General features: G+C 38.7%; 1 protein-coding gene across 16 annotated transcripts in view; it reads right to left on the minus strand.

Moving 5' to 3' along the window:
• Window positions 1–21,829, minus strand: part of PAM (peptidylglycine alpha-amidating monooxygenase) — a 133,243-nt gene that overhangs the window by 31,632 nt on the left and 79,782 nt on the right. For 14 of the 16 annotated variants that reach the window (XM_040089274.2, XM_040089265.1, XM_040089262.1 and 11 more), the window contains 7 exons: window positions 11,476–11,524; window positions 10,929–10,996; window positions 9,254–9,334; window positions 9,085–9,161; window positions 8,699–8,802; window positions 5,716–5,903; window positions 4,681–4,752 (listed from right to left, as the gene is read on the minus strand). In XM_040089274.2, the coding sequence (XP_039945208.1) occupies window positions 4,681–4,752; window positions 5,716–5,903; window positions 8,699–8,802; window positions 9,085–9,161; window positions 9,254–9,334; window positions 10,929–10,996; window positions 11,476–11,524 (639 nt within the window). Of the gene's footprint in view, window positions 1–4,680; window positions 4,753–4,996; window positions 5,069–5,715; window positions 5,904–8,698; window positions 8,803–9,084; window positions 9,162–9,253; window positions 9,335–10,928; window positions 10,997–11,475; window positions 11,525–21,829 lie in introns of all 16 variants that reach the window. The other 2 variants (XM_058423969.1, XM_058423968.1) reach the window with 1 other exon arrangement.

The following is a 21,829-nucleotide window of genomic DNA, read 5'->3' on the forward strand; positions in this document are numbered from 1 at the left end:
CAGACTACCTGGCTACCTAGAATCGCTCTGCAACTCTTGTAGGAGTCTAGAGACTGAAGTAATCAGAGAGCATCAAATTGCCTTAGTCTACAGAGCCATATTATTTTCTTTCCGTTGTGTACTAGTTGACTCACTATACACATTTTAATCTCTAAAACAGCAAGGCAGAATTGCAATTAGGTATTTTCTGTGCAACCTACCTCACCACTAGGTCAACAATTGTAATGACTACAAATGTGAAGCACAGCTTTATAGAAGCTAACATCTGAATGCTTGATTGAAACTGCAACATTTCTTTAAACATAGGAGGTTTAATGGGATTTCAGTTAACACATTCAGCTGTAAAAAAGGGACCTCAAATGAAACTATCTGGGACATTGCAAAAGAAAGATCTTATGATCCCTTACACTGAACTTTCCCATTTGAACTCATGTAATAATTTAGTCTAATGGCAACAAAGATGTAATCAGGGATAAGTGAAAAAATCTCACTGTATTTGTAGCACTGAACACCAGTGCTGAAAGCAACTACAACTTTGACTCACTTCAGATTCCATCATTGGAAGCAAAATATATGTTATTTTTTGGTATTAAATCCTAAATTCCCTAAGCCAGACAGAAGTAAAAATTTACTTTCGTAAAGTGTCATGGCAAACATAATACCAGAAGTGCAATGAAAACCTCAACTAGTTTCTCTCTCATATATGTGTATGTGACATACATATGTGTACACATATGCTGTACTAAAACAAAACTCAAAATCTAATTTTTTGTTTATATGCTGCTAGTGAATTTTCAGCTCAAGCCAACCTTGATTTTTGCTTTAAACCATTTAAACATAATTATATTTTATTATGTTTAATATATGAAATATATGTTATAATAATATAATCAAATTAATTTTAGTAGTAAGAATTTTGCCCCTTCTGCTTCATGAGCCATTCAAAACATTAAATACTGGACATCTGATTAACCATCACCTCATGCTTCCCTTGTTTTTAAGAAACTACTTCCGCTACTCTTTTTATGCACAAGTTTCTAAAGCTTTCAGGTACACCATCAGCAAACTTTCTCAGTAGTAAAGTCTGCTTCACTGTTTGCATACCAAAACAAACCTGCACTACACTACAGTGTACTATGCCACAAGAAAGCGATGAACAAGCAGAATGAAACACATTTAGGTATTTTTTAACAGGTAAAGACATATGGCAGAGATCATTAATGCCAACAAATAAATGGTTTTTGCTCTACTCTATCTCTTGAGTACAATTTAATTAAACTTCTATCAATGAACAAAAAATAAACATACATATTATTTGTTTTACTAGGGATTTGATGCTTAAGCAGGAATAGGAAACTTTCCAATACACCAAACATGTAAATAAATTGCATTTCCTACAATAATTCACTTCCTTTGAACGGTTTATCTTCACTGCTGTTTCAGAAACTATATAATGAGGTCAGTTTCATTAAGATAAGTTAAATTTTAACACAGCAGGGATTTGGCTTTGTCTTCACGCAGAGTGCTAGTTCACTTTGTGATGGCTACTGTGTATTTCCATATATTTGCACTGTTTATTAATATGCCTCTGATGAGTGAAGACGATGAAACTGAAAATTTAATGTAAAAGCAATGATAACCTAGATGTACCAATATAATAAGCATACTGTGTGTGACAGGAGGTACCTCTATGCCCAGGCAAACATGATATACACATTATTTGTACTTTCATATTTTTCAGATACTTTCATAGGGCAGACTTTTTTTTTTTTTCCCCTTTTGAGGCAAATCCTTAGATATAAGAGTACTGACATAAAAACTGTCTCTTTGACCATATCTTTAACCTCCAGGTTAGGAAGTATCTCTGATGACTTTTGTCTGGTTCTAGAATTATGAGCCAAACATGGTCAAGGGATAAAAGGGCTATCTCAGTATTTAATAAGGATCCTTAGGTGTAACAATTTATCAAGGTGGAATACACCAAAATTCACACACACAGTATATTGCATATATAATTTTACAGACTTTGTAGATTAGTATATTTGACAAAGACTCCTGAATGAGAACTTTAAATTAATAGCATGACATTTCTTTATTTTAAAGTATTCTTCCCTAGATGGCCTTGAGTCTAGTTTATAAAGTCTGTTCTAGAGAAGGCTTTGGTTTCTCAAGATAGTGTAAGGCTTTTTGCCCCCAGCTGTGAGGTCTTTAGGATGTTTGGGTGTTTTTGCCTAGCAAAATACCAGGACTGTGCCAAGACACTAGGCTTAATGAATTATAAGTATGTATGCTAAGAATACTGAACATATATAAAAGGTATAAAAAAAGAAAAGGCAAAAAATCATCATGGCATCACCTCCATGGAAGCACAACAATTTAACAACTATTTCAGTGTTTATTGAAGTGACAGCGAATAACAGTGTTTATTTCAGTTGCCTGAAACTAAGGAGGGGCAAATAAGCTGCTAAAACATAGTAAATCACAGAGAAAGAAACCCATGCAAGCTAAAACACAGAGATACTGGAAAATTGTTGATGTGCTTTCTTCAGAGCAAATCAAAGGCTGAATTTATTGAGCAACAGCACAGCAGCAACAGAACTAATCAAAGACTTAGTTCTGGTGTCTCTGTGTTTTGTAGATAACATTATCATACAGCCTATGTCACGCCAGGCCAAAAAGGGAAAGTGTTATGTCTTTTACCTCTGTGAAAGGATGTACTTGCATGACCACAACCCCAGTGGATGTACGCACGTGCTTCCATGTAGGGTCCACTGCCTCCTCCCTCCAAACTGTAGAACTCTCTTGTCATTAAGGTCTTGTTCAAATTTCGTTCCTACTGGCCAACTCACTGAAGTTAGTAGAGGTGATGTATGAATTGGCAACACCATTGTTTAAAACTGATTTGCCCCACAAAACTGGCGTCCAATTTCTATGTAATTTTTACAGGCACATTTTGCAGACCATTTTCAGCTCCTGGTTTCCCCAGTGTATCTGAGGAGCACTTGCAGAACGAAAACCTAATTTCTAAGCCAGCTACTCAACTTTCCCTCTTTGGAGACAAAAATAAAATCAAACCTGAACTGTTTTTTCCTGTTGTTTTGCTTACTCAGACATAATTCAAATGAAGTTAGAGCTGTATCAATATAAAATTGAAGACAGACTCCTGTAAATGATGAGAGTATTTATCTTAATTTAACAATTAAGAACACAAAATTAAATTCAGGGCAACTACTGTGTTTTGGTATTTTACATCATGAACCCAAGTAATTTCAAATGAACCAAACAATTCTGTGTGTTTCCATAGAAACAGGTTAGATGAGGACATATACTAAATAGTGCTCTCAGCAAACCATTTCTGCATTGCAGAAATGTCTTCAAAATACATTTCAAAGAGATGAAAAAGATTTTAACAGCAGGACTTCTCTTAACACTTTTTTTTCAAACACTAATGAATTCAATAAAACATACACATAACAAGAACCTTGATCAAATGCTAATGCACTTATTGGTAATATAACAGTAAAGCAGATTGTCAGCATGAATTTTGACGTAAATTTGTACGCATATAGCTCATTACGCTTTGAAACAGGATTAGCAATTTGAATTTTCTTTCTTAAAAAATCAATCTTGAATTGACTAAGACAAATATCAGATATGCCACTGTAAATATTGTTTTAATAGTTCACAGTTCTTTTACTCAAGAGTTTCACACTCTAGAAGCTAGTTTTATGCGACTAAAACTTAATTATTTGACTTAACTCTAAAAAATGGCAGGGTACATAGAAAATCTAACCCCTTTGGGAAATGTTATCAAAACATTCTAAAATGTTATCAAAACATTCTAAAATGTTATCAAAACATTCTAATCACTTTGGGAAATGTTATCAAAACTCCTAAACACTGGCCAATCTTTGCTCTTCTTAAAGGCAAAAGGAAATTTGCTTTAATTTAATCCTTGAACCTCAACATTGTTCAGTAGAAACTATGCATCTGTGGCTGACGAGGTCTTCCCCTTAGTCTAAAGAAAAATTCTGATACTGAGGCAATTTTTATTTAACAGCATACAACTCACAAGAAGTTTGAAGTAGAGTCTAAGATATTTCTGAAACATAAGTAATAACTCTGAGTATTTCTAAAATCTCTATAGCATAGATCTTTCTTTTCCTTCAGCTAAGTACTACACACATTTTTGTGTTGTAATGCATACATGCACACATACAAATATAGTGAAAAAAATACTGTATTAAACAGCTGCACTCAACTTCAACTCAATATTTGCACGTACAGCAAATATTGAAGCATAAGAACATTACTCCCTAATATACACAATCCATGTAGACTGAGAAATCAGTGAAGAGTCAACAGCAAATAGTTATACATAGAATACATGCACATACAAATAAATCACAGTCTTTATTAGCAAATTAGATGAAGAACAGGAAAACATTATGAGATTAAAATGCACTAATAAATTTTACCTAGGCTAGAGATCAGTGGTAAACGAATTATTTTTATTATTTCTTATATGCAACCCTATTAGCTTTACCGAACATTGCAAATTGCATCAACTAAAGATAAACAGATAGAAAACTTCATAACTCATTAAAAATCAGGATATAATTTATCACTATTTTACATTCATGAGTCCTTTATTTGACTTAGAAATAAACAAGTACATACCCTGATCCAAAACCTCTGCCTCTTCTTTTTTTGCCTGCTGCAGCAAATAACTTGCATCACTATCCTTGGTTTCTGAAAAACAGATTCAGGATATGATGTTACATGCCTTAGGATGTGGATAGAATTGGGTATCTCCCTACAGTGGAAAAATGCCCTTTGGAAATGAACATTTGGTGGTTTTATATATAAACAGTAGTTGTATTGAACAACGCAGCACTAAAAGAACTGGGAAAAAAAAGTAAGATTTGTATTAGAAGATAGAAGTAGAAATAAACATAGAAATAAATAATGTACATAGAAACAACCAAGTGCATACCCTGATCCAAAATCTCTTCCTCTTCTTTTTTGGCCTGCTGCAGCAAAGAACTTGTATCACTATGCTTGGTTTCTGAAAAATGGGTTTAGGGTATGATGTTAACCTCTTCATGTGAAGGGAATTACCTCCCTACTGAGGAAAAAATGCCCTTCTTAAATGAATACCTGGTAGTTTTATCATTGTAGTCATACCACACAATGCACAACACAACAGTAAAAAAGTGAAATAAAAAACTACAACTTGTACTTGCTACATAGACACGTCAACCAGATTACCTCTGGATAATAGGTAATCTGCAATTTTTATGCCTACAACTGTTCAATGTAAAAATTTGAGTCCTCCCATAACACGGCAGAGGGATCTAGAAAACTAGGGTAATGTTATGATTCAATTTTGTAGGAAACGGAAGATAAGGTAAACATTAAGAAACTGTTAATATAAAGTTTGGGATAGAAAAAGAAGACAGTCTTTAGGGCACACAGCTGTAAAACTATGTTGGAAAATGCAAGACAACATGAGAAAGAAACAGACAAAAGACTATGGCAGACATTACCACCAAAACCAACAGTAGAACTGCATGATGCTTTATTAATTAGAAATTTGAATTTTATGCAGAACTGCGTTACCTCTTTATGAAAATTTTGCATACCAACACAACACAGAAATACATCAGGGAGCATAAGATGGTACAAAAAAAAAGGATTACAATTGTTCTTCACCTTCATTATGTCCATGCATCATCTTCAGAACATCAGACTTGACTGGAATAGGAATATTTGCCTCCTGCGGAATATTTCTGAACATTTCAGGGTTTGCGTTCTGTGTGCATGTCATATACGAGACAGCGTGCTTGGCTTCCATATAGTACATAATGTAAAAGTTGCACATTTCATCATTGGCAGTACCCCTACACAGTACAGAAAAGATGTGGCACTTAGAAAATAATGAGCTGAATAGCTGTAATTTAATTCATCTGACTTGTTTAACAGAATACTAAAACATTGCAATCAAATGTTTAGATGTCCCAAACTAAAAGATGCAATACCTGCATTGCACTGAATATCAGAAATTTATTTTGGTTTATACTGGAGTAATGCAGTGTGCACAAAATCCCCACATATCTCAGAAATTCCTAGGAATTTCTAGATTTTACAGAAAATTGAAGCACCTATTTAAGCTGCTCTTCCTTCTCAATTCATCAGCATACTCCACATTGTTCCCACTGTGTTATCACTTGTGCACATGTTCTAATTAAATATGATAGCGCTATATTGTTCATTACATTACTATTCACTTCTCTACTAATCTTGGACTAATGTAATTTGAAATTGTTGCAAATAACATACGTTTTATTTCAGCTGCTACTTTTTATGACAAATCTTCCCCCTTTCCTCCTCAAGTGCATTCATTTATTGTCCAATCACACTGGTTCTACTACTGCAAAACTTATTTTCATTACATATTAAAATACCGTAAGTATCTCTTAAAGAGAACATAGCACTGTCATATTGAGAATAACTTGTTTGTAGGCTTCTGTAACAAAAAAATGAGAATGATAGAACACTAGCAAAATTGGATAAATTTTGTGCATGTACTTGAAACAGAAGTGGCTCTTCTCTACTGCTACATAATCCTATCTTCAACAGAAAAAAACAGCGGTCACATAGAAGGTTTTTTTTTTTTTTCTGAAAAATTACTTTGTGAAGCAGAGTATATATGGCCTCTTTACAACTGTGATCTGTTTCTTCCTCTGCCATATAGGTTAGGACTTCTTGTTTAGAGCTACAATCCTGACAACGAATAAGCAAGGAATTTTAATGAAAGTTCATAGAATATAGGGGTTTACATAAAGATTTTTTAATTAGCTTTCACAATTAAACAGTGAGCCTACACTCATTAAAAAAATGCAGAAGTGGTCTATTAGCTGTTTGCAAAAGACATCAGTACTGACTTTCCCAGCAGCATTCTACAACATTCATTTATTCACCATAGCAACAATAATACCACAAGCCAGAGAAAGGGAAACATGGGAGAAGAGACTTTTTCAAAAGGGGAATTAGGTATTTTTCCATGCATTGGAAGTTTGGCACCCCTTGGAGACTATAAAAATGAGACTCTGAGTAGGCAGGCTCTGCCTAATCTTTTAGAAAGCATTAAATTCATTGTTGGACCTCCAATATCCACCACTATAATTGCTTCCTCTTTAAAACTCCAGTGGAAAACGGGATGTGGAAATTACACAAACTGTGGTTCGCCTGACACACTACTGTGTCCAAGCATTCATGGTGGTTTAGTTTCAGGTGATATTTAAGCACTGCCCCGACTCCTGCCCTCCCCAGAGTGGGACAAAGCAAAACTTGTGGTAAAATATAATAATACTAAATATTAATAAAAAAATAATAGTAATATTAAAAATAATAATAACACTAATAAACAATATGGTATGATTAATACAATATACATTCATATATTATAGTGCAAATAAATAATAAAAATAAAAATAGTAAAATAATAATTATAATTATAACAATTATTGTAATGGAAAGGAGAGGGTGACAATTTCCCTACAAAAAGAATACTAGTACATTGAAAGAAAATACCATAATTTTCCTAAGACTGTTTCTTAAACTGTAAGGATAATTCAACAAACAGGAACTATTTTGGAGAAAGTTACAGAAACATGACAGAAACTTTTCAAACTTGTTAAAAAAAAAGTCAGCAGTTAAATTAAGGTTTTATGTTTTTAGTGTCATGATCTTTGTAAAAACCTCTTCCCAACTCATTTTTTCTAACTGTTACACATCACTATCTTAACTGCCCACTGGAAGGTGATAAATCCATGTTGAATCCTTAACCCTGCACTGAGATGCAATCTTAGGGTGCTCAATGCATAAAAGTCTCTTTCCTTGGAATGCTGCAGCACACACTCCCAGAACAGAGAGATTTCCACAGGTTATCTTTGTTTCTCTACATATGCATTAAATTACAGTTCAAAGAACCACAGACAGCTAAGAAAGTATTAATATTATATGTATTTTTACAGCTATATTTTCCACTTGATCTATAGCAGGGCTGCGTCTGTCACCTGCAGCTGAGTAGCATGAGTGACTAACAGTTCACATTTTCCTACTTTTTATTATTAGTAATTTCTTGTTTGATTGTTTTTCATAAAAGCCTGTACATTTTTATACTGAAAAAAGATTATTGCAGTATTAGTCCAGATTTTTTAAGGCCAGATTTTGCAATAGGTCAAAATATCAGAATTTTATTAGCTTCTATAAATTTTGTTTCTGAAATAGTGTAGAGAATTGTGAAGCTTTATTATTTCACTATAAACAGTTAATAATATCACCTGGTTAAAAGATAGAATTGATAGATAGAATTGAAAGATAGAATTTCTAGAATTGATATTCTGAATCCTTCTCTAAGAACAAATCAGCCCAACATCTGAGTAAGTTGTTTGGCAGCATTGCTTCACTTCAGAAGTGCTCTGAACACTTCAGCAAAGTGAATATTCATGTAAGTAACATCAATAAACATTGTGCGAAGTTAAGTTAGACCAGACAGCATAACAAAACATTCTGGCAGAAATTGTTTCCTAGAATTACCGTTGGAAGAAGACATGAAACAAAAACATTTCTACATATAACCAACACCCTGAAAAAAACACATTCTGAAATGGAGCAAAGAGATAAAATTTACCCTATATGTGTCTCTGTAGTTCTGCCTTCCCCACTGAACACACATCTGGCTGCTAGTATATCATCATAGCTAATGTCTACCGGATATTTCACAGGGTAGAAGGCCTGAAAAAGAGGATGATTCACCACAGTCAGTGGAAGGGCTTCATATCCTCTGTGTCAATAGTCACTAATGAGAAGGATGGTGCTACATATCTGAAATGACTTTTGCATCATAATCTAATTGTGATAACACTTGGAAATATTCACTTCCAGGAGCACAACAGCACACAACCAGTGGAAACGCCATGATGCAAATCTGTGGACATGTGATTTGCAATTCAGCTTCTCAGTTTGAAACAAAGATAATTAAAATTTACATTCATAATTAAAAAGAACCCAACCAACCTGTGGTAGTTGTGGACTCTGTCTACCAATCAATGTCCATTGGCCATTTCTCACTCTGTAACCACTCACTACTTTACCTATAAGATATCAATATACATAAGAAATGAGATATAATTTAAAAATATGTTGCAGGGTCAACATTTTTCTGTTAAGTATTTGTTACTCTTACCTAGTCTGTGTGTGTGAACTCTGTAGGCAAAAAGGTGCATTGGAGACCTTTTGTAATGGCAGGCAATGTCTGCATCAACCACTGTGAAAATATGACAGCAATAAACAACAATAAACAGATCAATTATCAGAGAACAGCTGAATTACTGTACTTCATTCAGCATGGTTTACAAAAAACATACCAACACTAAACTACAGATGATTTCAAAAGATAATAGATAATATCTTATACTTCTACAGTGTCTATCTCAAGACATCTGCAAAGAAAAATTAATAAAATATAGTGCAGGTTACTTGAAAATTATTTAATCTCCTGATATACATATAAAATCTTTCTGGCTGAAAGCCCGGAAGAACTTCTGCCAGTGTACACTACTGCTATTTAACAAAATAAAGTAATAATTTTACTTACAGACTATGTTGTGGGTTGTTTAAAATAAACATAAATTTTAAATTACCTACTCAGGGGAAAATTAAAATAGACTGATATAATTCTAAACTTATACAATTTACAATGAGGTCTTGATTATAAAGGCCCAGACTTAATCTAGGGTTAGACAACAGACTTCGTCAGAAAAGCGCTGTACAATGTTTAGTGGGTAGTACTTGTGTTAGATGCATTAACAGTACCTAAGGAAGAGCCTACACAAAAATCTTGAGATATTGCCACATGTCCTGTTTTAACAAATTTCATGCTCCACTTAAGAGCTGTAAATTTGACTGAACATGAGAAGGCAGTTATCAGCAACTACAGAACTGTTTGTTTGCCCCTTTCCCTTGTCCTTCCAGTTGAAAAATTACATTCCTACACTGATCAAATATTCTTGGGAGTGGTAGGGGGATTAATTTGGTATGTTTTCATACTGGAGAGAAAAATATTTTAAATTTCAATTCAAATTTAAAAATGCTTCAGGTTGCTGAATTTGCTAACCAGTTGGAGTCAGCAGGGCATCTGACCACCTCACTGTATCTAGGCAGCTAACTGCGAATGAGACAAATGGTGCTCTTGGTTATCTCCTTAAAATTTTTAGTATAGAAGACTACAGTCAGTGTCCAGCTTCCTTAAAACAGAACATCCCATGCTAGCCAAAGGAAGGATCTGGGGAGTTTCCTAGCTGGGTTTCAGATAAAATTCAGAATTCTGAATAGAAACAGTTTGGAAACTTTCTATTACGATTCCCAGCCCCGCTCCCCACCCCAGCATTTTGACTTTTTAACCGACCAGGAACACAGGAAAAATTCTTAAATAGCAGCTCCTTATTGGTAGAAATTAATTTTTTAAAATGGAAGTTTTTGTAGAATTACAAATGTCATGAATGACAAATGAAGATAAGAAGAGTCCAAAACAGTTTATGCCTTTTTAGAGGGAAAAGGAGGAATTAGAAAAGAGGTAGGGCAGTTTTTGTGAACTATTAGATGAAAATAAATTAAAGAAATACTCATTATTATTTGTACACATGTTTATACAGCATTGATTGCCTTTACTGATGCAGTCATAGGGAAATAGGATACAATCTTAAACAAAACTATTTTTTTCCACCTTTGTTCAATCAATCAAGTAATTAATTTGTCCATCTACATATCAGTAAGGCTCTGCCAAATTTTCTTCCACATTAAGCAACAATAATAGATCAGATGCTGAAATCATATAATCCCTTTGATCAATGATGACTCACCTTTCTTGCCTGGTGGTATGACCGTATTCACAGACATCATAAGATACATTCCCGCAATCAAGGGCTGCCTGCAATGGAAAACCCAGGCTCTGGTAAATGAGACCTCTGTAAACACAACTGCAAGTGACTTCATATGCAATACCATTTGACACCACTAATTTCTAAACATTGGATTACATCTGAAACAGGTCTCCTGAAAAAGCAGCTGTTTCACAGCAGTTCCCCTTCCCTCTCTTTTTTGCTACCATTTCTAAAGCATTTTCTGCAAAATATGTGAAATAGGACAAAGCTATCATCTGCATAATTGCTGTTCTCATCCCAGATTTCTAAATATGAAGCTCTTAAAACTGGATTAACTCAGTACTCATAGCACAGCTGTGTCAAGTTTCTTAACAGAAATTAAGTTTTTTGTCAACAGATGACAAAACTTTGAAATTTTTAATGCTGTGAAGCATGTATGATTTTTATTTCACATGTTTTCAAAGGAATCCACAATTTCTATTCCAATAGAAAAAAGAAATAGGTAAGCAATTTAAAAAATACTCACTTTTGATGTGTCAGATGTAAAGTTACACCAGAGCAATCCTTGTGTTTATCTGTAAAAATAGTGAAACAATTTCACAATTAGCAACCAAACCCCTGCAAATTACTATATCTTAAGAAGATTTTTCTGCTGTGTAAAAAATACCAGAAGACGGAAAAAGTTTTAATCTTACTATGTGTAGTAAAACTGTTATACTGTGGAAATACTATTGAAATTTGCACAAACCTGATCATCTCAGTACTGCATTTGTAGATATCCTAATACAAAGAAAAATTTTAGCGGATGAAAACTACTGTACTAGAAAATATAGATCTTTATGAACTAGCATCTGGGAAATGAAACAGTATCATGTTTACACAAGCACAAAAAGTAGGTTTTTTTCAAACAAATTTATGTTTTGATCAAGGTTAGAAAAATGAAAGATTTGTGTATCCTGGTTTGGGACAAATTTGGGAGAAAACCCCTGTAGAGGATCCCTCTAAGGAAGCAAGCCCAAGTGGCCCCTCCCTCCAACCGGTCCGGTTAAAAAAAAAAAACCCTTTGGAGAAAAGTGGAAAAAACTATTTTACTAAACAAATGAAGTGCATACAAGTATAAAGAATGAATAATATGAAACAATAAAACCTCTCCTTCTGAAGTGAGATGGCAAATTGAGAAAGTTCTTGCCGTGGGTGTAGCTCGGCTCTCTCTCAGCCTCTCCTCAGTCCCAGTCCCTCCGGCGCTGCTGGAAAATGCCGAGGTCCAGGCCCGGGTGGGCCGCAGGTGCAGCCCCCAGTGCTCCCCTGGGTTTTCAGTCCAGAGCAGGTTTAAACAGTTCCAAGAAAAAGGAAAAAAACAGTCCAGGGAACTTCTCTGCCCTAGCTAGCTGAAACGAACCAAAAGCCAAAAAAAAAATCTCTGTCCTGCAGTCTCTCCAAGCCTCTGTCGAACACCCCGGCCGGAGAAGAATGTGCAGGAGTCAGGCCGTTTTCTCAAAACAAACTCCGTGCTTCTCCTTGCTCTTAGAACCAGTCTTAAAGGCACAGGACTCAATATACAGCACAAACAGAACAGACAATTGGGGATACAGGCATCATAAAGTTACCCTAGGACATTCCACCCCTTATCCCCATATTGTCAATTTACTAAAACTAATATATACTCCAGCTCTACACACACATACATCTATATAAAAAACAATATGCAATATACAGCTACATACAGTGGCAGTACCATTCAGCACACAGCGATAATTACACATGGTTCTCACCCAACAATCAAATCTCCCTGGGGTACACATCGTGTGGTTCCATCTTTCTGCATTACCCACCATGTGCAGCCTGGTCCCTGAGCAAAGACAATTCCACGGATGGGATCCTCTGTACTTGAAGCAGAATTGATCCAAACTGTCTTTCCTAACAAACCTCTTACATATACTACTGGGACTTTTTCTCTCCATCTACTGTATGTAGGGGCTCAGATTGGGCAGGGCCTGCTCTGTTGGTGGAACCTTGGGTGTTAACTAACCAGGTGGCCTTTGCTAGATGCTGCTCCCAGTTTTTGAATGATCCCCCACCCAGTGCTTTCAGGGTGGTTTTTAGCAGTCCATTGTATCTTTCTACTTTCCCTGAAGCTGGTGCATGATAGGGGATATGGTACACCCACTCAATGCCATGTTCCCTACCTCAGTTGTTGATGAGGCTGTTCTTGAAATGAGTTCCATTGTCTGACTCAATCCTCTCAGGGGTACCATGCCTCCAAAGAACTTGTTTTTCAAGGCCTAGAATGGTGTTATGGGCCATAGCGTGGGGCACAGGGTAGGTCTCCAGCCATCCTGTGGTGGCCTCTACCACTGTGAGCACATAGCGCCTGCCTTGGCGGGTTTGGGGAAGGGTGATGTAGTCAACCTGCCAGGCTTCCCCGTACTTATACTTGGACCATCGCCCGCCATACCATAGCGGCTTCACCCGCTTGGCCTGCTTGATGGCAGCACACGTCTCACAGTCATGGACAACCTGAGAAATACTGTCCATGGTTAGATCCACCCCTCGGTCTCGTGCGCACTTATAGGTGGCATCTCTGCCCTGATGGCCTGAGGAATCATGGGCCCATCGAGCTAGAAACAACTCTCCTTTGTGTTGCCAATTTAAGTCTATCTTTGACACCTCTATCTTTGCAGCTTGATCCACCTGCTCGTTGTTTCGGTGCTCCTCATTAGCCCGACTCTTGGGGACATGGGCATCTACATGACGGACTTTGACAGGTAGCTTCTCTACCCAAGGGGCAATGTCCTTCCACTCATCTGCAGCCCAGATTGGCTTTCCCCTATGCTGCCAGTTGGCCTTTTTCCACTTCTCCAGCCATCCCCACAGAGCATTGGCTACCATCCACGAATCAGTGTAGAGGTAGAGCTTTGGCCACTTCTCTCTTTCAGCAATGTCCTGGGCCAGTTGAACAGCTTTGAGCTCAGCGAGTTGGCTTGACCCACCTTCTCCTTCAGTGGCTTGTGCAACCTGTTGTGTGGGACTCCATACAGCTGCTTTCCACTTTCGTTTCATCCCAACGATGCGGCAGGAACCATCAGTGAAAAGAGCATAGCGTGTTTCTTCTGCCGGCAGGTGGTTGTATGGTGGAGCTTCTTCGGCACGTGTCACTTGTTCCTGCTCTCCTTCATCCATGAGACCAAAGTTTTCACCTTCCGGCCAGTTTGTAATTATCTCCAAAATCCCAGGGCGATTTGGGTTTCCAATGTGGGCGTGCTGAGTGATGAGGGCAATCCATTGCTCCATGTGGCATTGGTGGCATGGTGGGTAGAGGGAACTTCTGCTTTGAACATCCATCCCAGCACTGGTAGTCAAGGTGCCAGCAGGAGTTGTGTTTCAGTGCCTACTACTTCTGAGGCGGCTTGAACTCCTTCATAGGCAGCCAAGATTTCCTTCTCTGTGGGAGTGTAGTTGGCTTCGGATCCTCTGTAGCTTCGGCTCCAGAATCCCAGTGGTCGGCCCCAAGTCTCCCCAGGCACCTTCTGCCAAAGACTCCAGGACAGGCCATTGTTCCCAGCTGCTGAGTAGAGCACGTTCTTCACATCTGGTCCCATCCTCACTGGGCCAAGGGCTACTGCATGAGCGATCTCCTGCTTGATCTGGGCAAAGGCTTGTTGCTGTTCAGGGCCCCAGTGGAAATTGTTCTTCTTGCGGGTGACCAGGTAGAGAGGGATCACAATCTGGCTGTACTCAGGAATGTGCATTCTCCAGAAACCTATGGTGCCTAGGAAAGCTTGTGTTTCCTTCTTGCTGGTCAGTGGGGACATTGCGGTGATCTTGTTGATGACTTCAGTGGGAATCTGACGCCTTCCATCGTGCCACTTTACTCCTAGAAACTGGATCTCTCGAGCAGGTCCCTTAACTTTGCTCTTCTTGATAGCAAAGCCAGCCTTGAGGAGAATCTGGATGAACTTCTCTCCTTTCTCAAACAATTCCATTGCTGTGTTTCCCCACACAATGATGTCATCAATGTACTGTAGATGTTCCGGAGCCTCACCCTTTTCCAGTGCAGCCTGGATCAGTCCATGGCAGATGGTGGGGCTGTGTTTCCACCCCTGGGGCAGTCGGTTCCAGGTGTACTGCACGCCCCTCCAGGTGAAAGCAAACTGAGGCCTGCATTCTGCAGCCAGAGGAATGGAGAAAAATGTGTTAGCAATGTCAATAGTGGCACAGCATTTTGCTGCCTTGGACTCCAGCTCGTACTGGAGTTCCAGCATGTCCGGCACAGCAGTGCTCAATGGTGGAGTCACTTCGTTCAAGGCACGGTAGTCCACAGTCAATCTCCATTCCCCGTCAGACTTGCGCACGGGCCAGATGGGGCTGTTGAAGGGTGAGTGGGTTTTGCTGACCACCCCTTGGCTCTCCAGCTCACGGATCATCTTGTGGATGGGAATCACAGCATCTCGAGTTGTTCTGTATTGTCGGCGATGCACTGTTGAAATGGCAATTGGCACTTGTTGCTCTTCCACCTTCAGAAGACCTACAGCAGATGGGTTCTCTGATAGTCCAGGCAAGGTATTCAACTGCTTAACCCCCCCGTCTCTACAGTTGCTATCCCGATTGCCCACCTAAATCTCTTTGGGTCTTTGAAATACCCATTTCGGAGGAAGTCTATGCCCAAAATGCATGGAGCTTCTGGGCCAGTCACAATAGGGTGTCTCTTCTACTCATTTCCAGTCAGGCTCACATCAGCTTCCACCAAAGTAAAATCTTGTGAACCCACTGTCACCCCAGCAATGGAAACAGATTCTTCCGCACATGTCTTGATGGGAGTAATGTGCACTGTGCACCAGTGTCAACTAAGGCCTCATATTTTTGTGGTTCTGATGTGCCAGGCCAACGAATCCACACAGTCCAAAAAACACAGTTTTCCCTAGCCTCTACCTGGCTAGAGGCAGGGCCACTCTAAGCCTGATTATCCTTATTTCCCTGGGTAACCGGAGCTGCTTCCTTCTTGCTAGAATTTCCTCTCACAGTCTTGCCATCCAACAATTCATGCAGCCATTGTGTCATAGCATCAGTAGATTCTCCATCCCATCTTTTCATGTTTTCTCCACAATCACGTAGGAAGGACCACAGCTTAGCCCGTGGGATGCCTTTTCCCTCTCTATCTAGGGAACGTTTGCGTGTGGTGCCAGAGCCCCTAACCTGTACTGCAGAGATCTGGAGAATGTCCTCCTTGAGTTCTTTGTGATTCTCCTCCATCTTGTCTGCTAATCCCCGCACCTGTGTTTCCAGAGCTGCAATTCTTGCATGTGTTGGACCATGCATGGCATCTGCATATGTTCGGAGCTTCTTCGCCATATCAAGCACGGTCTCCTCTGTCTCATCCCACTTCATTATTGCTAAAGCAGAGGAGTATTCTTGTGGTTCAAGTTGTACAAGTTTTCACCACATCACAGGCATACATGGTACCAAGTCGGGGTTCCTAGTGTTTATGTCATCTGAGAAGGCAATCTCCGCCACTGCCATTTCCCTCAAGCGCTGGATCCCTTGTTCGATGGTTTTCCACTGGGTTTGCTGCCTATAGAGATCGTCAGCACACAGATATCTTTGTGCCACACTTCCCAGGACCCGTTCCCAGAGACTGCAAGGACTAGCCTCCCTCATCATTTCTTGGTCAATAACTGGATCATGTGACAGGAATCCAAGATGTCTTGCTTCAATGCCATCCAGCATTGTAGCCTCGCCTGCAGCATCCCAGAGACGGACTAACCAACTAATTATAGATTCATCAGGTCGTTGAGTATAATCCTTTCTTAGGCCACGACAGTCCTTCAGGGAAAAGGACCCAATAGTATCTCCTGCTCTTGCAGCAGTTGGTCAGGCTCCTGATCTTGTAGCAGTTGGTCGGGCTCCTGATCTGGTAGCAGTTGGTTGGGCTTCTGATCGTGTGCTAGTTGGTTGGACTCCCAATCTTGTGCCAGTTGGTTGGGCTTCTGACTTTGTATCAGTTGGTTCAGCTTCTGATTGTGCATCATCAGTTGCTTCAGCTTCTGATTGTGTGTCAGGTGGTTTGACTCCTGACTGGGTGTCAGGAGGCATTGAGGATCCTTCACCTGAATCATCGTCTACTGGTCGATCGGTTTTGTCCGTGTGCTTCTTTCCCTTCTTTACTGCAGCAACTGCCGGTGTCTTAGCCTCACTGTCTGGTTTAGCTGCAGCCTGAATAGCTGTGGGATTGGCTACAGCCTGAGTGACTGATTTATCTCCCTGCTCCCTTGCCTCTATCTGCTGCCCTACAGTGTTTAGCAGTGTGTGACTTATTCTAGAAAAGCTATAAACTATATAGAGGAAAGTCACCAGGTGAAATACCAGGAAGGTGGTGTCTTTAACGTTCAGGAGACCCTGAACATTCTCCAAAAGTGATGTAACTGACTCAAAAGAGAAGAAGGAAAGAAGAGGCTGAAGAGCTTCATCCCCTACTCCTCCTCTAACAAACTGGGTGCAAGTATTGATAAATCCCCAAAACATGGCGCTGGAACTAGGACGCAGGGTAGGACGAAAAAACCAAAAACTGAACATACCCAGAACAAACTCCAGTATCTTTATAAGCTTCTTGTAAACCATAATCACCGAACCCAGCAAAATAACTATTCTAATTTGTGCATCCCTAGTGTACAAGCTGTATGTTAGGGATAATATTGGAGCTATTTCTGGGTAAGAGAACAAACCTAAGGACCAGAAAGGTATTAAGACCTCAAAAAAGTCTAGGGAACAGAAATGCAGAAAAGACTCCATTCTAAGAGACATTAGGAATTCAAGAAGCAATATGGCTACTGACTGTTTAATCCCCACCCAAAGGACAACCAAAAAAATGCAGTTAATAATAATCAATACAAGTTTTTTCCACTCTCTCGAGCCCCGCAGTGGGCGCCAGTTAGAAGTATGTCCTGGTTTGGGACAAATTTGGGAGAAAAACCCCTGTAGAGGATCCCTCTAAGGAAGCAAGCCCAAGTGGCCCCTCCCTCCAACCGGTCCAGTAAAAAAAAAAACCTCTTTGGAGAAAAAGTGGAAAAAACTATTTTACTAAACAAATGAAGTGCATACAAGTATAAAGAATGAATAATATGAAACAATAAAACCTCTCCTTCTGAAGTGAGATGGCAAATTGAGAAAGTCCTTGCTGTGGGTGTAGCTCGGCTCTCTCTCTCTCAGTCTCTTCTCAGTCCCAGTCCCTCCGGCGCTGCTGGAAAATGCCGAGGTCCAGGCCCGGGTGGGCCGCAGGTGCAGCCCCCAGTGCTTCCCTGGGTTTTCTGTCCAGAGCAGGTTTAAACAGTTCCAAGAAAAAGGAAAAAAACAGTCCAGGGAACTTCTCTGCCCTAGCTAGCTGAAATGAACCAAAAGCAAAAAAAAAAAATCTCTGTCCTGCAGTCTCTCCAAGCCTCCGTCGAACACCCCGTCCGCAGAAGAATGTGCAGGAGTCAGGCAGTTTTCTCAAAATGAACTCCGCGCTTCTCCTTGCTCTTAGAACCAGTCTTAAAGGCACAGGACTCAATATACAGCACAAACAGAACAGACGATTGGGGATACAAGCATCATAAAGTTACCCTAGGACATTGTGAAAAGCAGTAATTTTAGTCATTAATAATGCAGCTGCCAGAAATCCTTGTAATAAAAGTCAGCAGGTGAACCTGATATACCAATGCAGACAGCAATTCTGCTTAAAACTGGATACCCTAGAAGGTGAGTAAAAACAGCTAATTCATTTGTCAGTGTACTGTATCATCATTAGCTGATATGTTTGACATTTTAATTTAAAGACCCAGTTGTTTTGACAATTACTCAATTATAGTTGGCCATCTGGGAGTTCAATCTTTGCTCCTTTTTAAGCAAGTTTATTTTTCTTATGCTTATACGCTAATAGCTGTAGTTAGAAGATGGATCTAGCTCCAAACGAAATAAACAGAACATTCCAAAAAAATATCACCCAACAGTGTAAGTTTCAGGAAAGAAAGATATCAGAGTAGTTATAGTAACAAGTGGTAACGTCTCAAAGTTTTTCCTCCCATAAATAGTCAGATTCCAAAATAATAAAGTAGTGCATTTGAACAGAAAAAAGTTTCATGGCAAAAGTGGGATAACACATGGAAACCTGACGGATTAAAAAATACCAGTTCAGTTTTTCACACATTAGGTATTTCAGTCACTCCACATGCCACTCTTAATAGATAATAATCAGTTTGCTTTTCACAATCAATAGAATTTAGTAGAATTTGTTTTCATTTTGCTCACAAAGTAGACCTGTAAATTAATTTATGTGTTATTCAAGTGAAATAGCTGCTAACACAATTTCATTGGGTTCTCCTAATGCTCATCATCATGGCATCAACAAATTCTTAGTTACTCCACTTCTGTGCATCCCAACACTTTTAGATTTAAAAATCTGAATCACTACACCACAGTCATAACCTTATAAATAGAAACAAAAAATCCAAGTCTTCATTGCAGACAGAAAAGAAAAATAAGAACAGTAGCTCTTTCATCAAGACTACCTACAAGAATCAAGACCACTAAATCAAGAATCCAAAAGTGCCAAAAAGACTAAGCTGTTAGGACAAAAGAAGGGGAAAACATTCAAGAGAAAGAGAAACTAAACTCCTTTTCAATGGTTTTAGAGAAAGCTCAAGATATGTATATACTGTTCATCCTCTTCCCTGCAGGCAGCTTCACTTACAATCCCAATATGTCACTGTTTGCTGCAAAGGTCTTCATAAAGTCTGCTCTGCCCCACTCTCCTTATTTCAAACTAAATTTTCTAATTTATATGACACAGGTGATGCTCCAGATCTCAGGTTTTTTAAGTTTAATATTGTTAGAACTCTGCACTACATGAATTTCAATGGGAATTGGAAAATGCTTGCTTCCTCTCAGAACATTATTACTTAAATAAAATTTAAAATTTTAAAATGGTCATTTTGTGTCTCTCAGTTTTAGAATTTTAGTTGAAAACATCACCATTCTATCTTTTGAAAACCTCTGCAAAATTATCCCCAAACTATCAAACTAATTTCATATTTGAAAAACTTAGCCCTTACTACGTCATAGTGTCTCTTAAAAACAGGAGGGAAAAAAACCTGAATATATTTCAATTTGGCAATACTGACGTTATTTTGACACAATTTCAATTTTCAGAGCATGGAAAAAATTTTAATCAGCATTTTCATCTAAATAAAGCAATTTCAAAAAGAACTGAAGATGGTTGGAAAGTTTCTACTAATTATTACAATTGCTACTACATAAGGTGACCATCTAAATCAGTATCAGGAGATGCAGAAATGAACTTCTGGCACAAGTATCCGATCTGCAATGCCGTGTTAAAACAGTGGATGGATACGTTAGTCTAAACCTTTCAGGAATTCCTACAGTGCTTTGTATTTCTGTTTGTAGTTATATTTAGCCACAACTGACTAAATGTTTTTCTAACAACTACAGAGGGATGCCAGAACTGATGTTTCCCTGCTTCTCCTTCCTTCAGTTCACCTCCTTGAAACACTCAAAGCTCTGAACACTTCACCAAAGAACACTGAGAAGTTGTGCTCTGCCTTTTGTGTTCTGTGCAAATATAACAAAATCATATTATATATTCCCTGCTTTTGTTTACCCATTACAAGTAAAGCAAATGGTGTACGTTAAACTGGCTTCAGATTTTAAGAATATAATTTTTAAAAATTCTGCATGACAACATTGCAATGGTCATTCCAAGTTTAACTGCCAACAAATGTTTAAATTAGTTAAAAAGAATTACCTATGCTCCTCCTGCTTAAAATGTTTTTTAGGAGAAATATCTCAAATACTAGAAATACTCAACAGTTTTTCAAATTAAATACTCTCATCTGATGTGAAGCCAAATTATCCTAAAGAGAACCACTCTCTTTCTGTAAGCTAATTTTGCTAAAACTTCTGAAGCAAGCCTGACAGGCTTTCAGCTAATCTGTCTATCCAGATCTACAGTCCTGAACTCTTTAATTACACGCATGATAATCTGCCACAGACATTGAGACTTTTATGACTTTCTAGATGCTTAAAATTGTATCAGTTTCTTACTCATAAAAACAAACACTCTTCAAAACCTACTTTCGTTGCACTCTGAGTATGGAGAATACAAATTACTGAGCACTCTGCTCAAACTATTCAGATTCTTCATTGCTCTGCTTCTAGTATTTCACAGGAACAGTACAGCACTCATTCATCGTGTCCTGGGGTGACTTTGTGATGCTTGTATCCCCAGTTGTCTGTTTTGTTTATGTTGGATATTATGTCCTGTACCTTTAAGACTGGTTTCAAGAGCAAAGAGGGGAAAGAAGAAGCAGTCGGTTTGTTTTCAGAAACCGCTCTGACTCCTCCACATTCTGCACCTGGACTGTGTTTGTCTGAAGCACGGACAGATAGTGGGACAGGGATCTCCTCTGCTTTTAGTTAGTTTTAGCTAGCTGAGGCAGAGATGTTCCCTGGACTGTTTTTTTCTCTTTTTCTTGGCACTGTTTAAACATGTCCTGGACTGAAAAACCCAGAGATACAACTAGATCTCATGCCTGCAGCCCACTGGGGCCCAGGACAGCATTTTTCAGTGCCAGAGGGACTGATAAGAGACTGGGTGAGCTGAGCTGCAACCCACGGCAAGGATGTTTTGAGTTTTGCCATCTCACTTCGGAACTATGAGAGGTTTTATTGTTTCATATTATTCATTTTTTATGCTTGTGGGCACTTTGTTGAATAAATATTTTTTTCTACTTTTCTCAAAGGAGATTTTTTTTCCTGGACTGATTGGGGGAGGGGCCGTTTGGGTTTGCTTTTCCAGAGGAACCCCAATCGGAGGTTTCCTCCCAAATTTG

The sequence above is a fragment of the Hirundo rustica genome, chromosome Z (assembly GCF_015227805.2).
Source record: "Hirundo rustica isolate bHirRus1 chromosome Z, bHirRus1.pri.v3, whole genome shotgun sequence".
In the NCBI taxonomy this organism is placed as follows: Eukaryota; Metazoa; Chordata; class Aves; order Passeriformes; family Hirundinidae; genus Hirundo; species Hirundo rustica.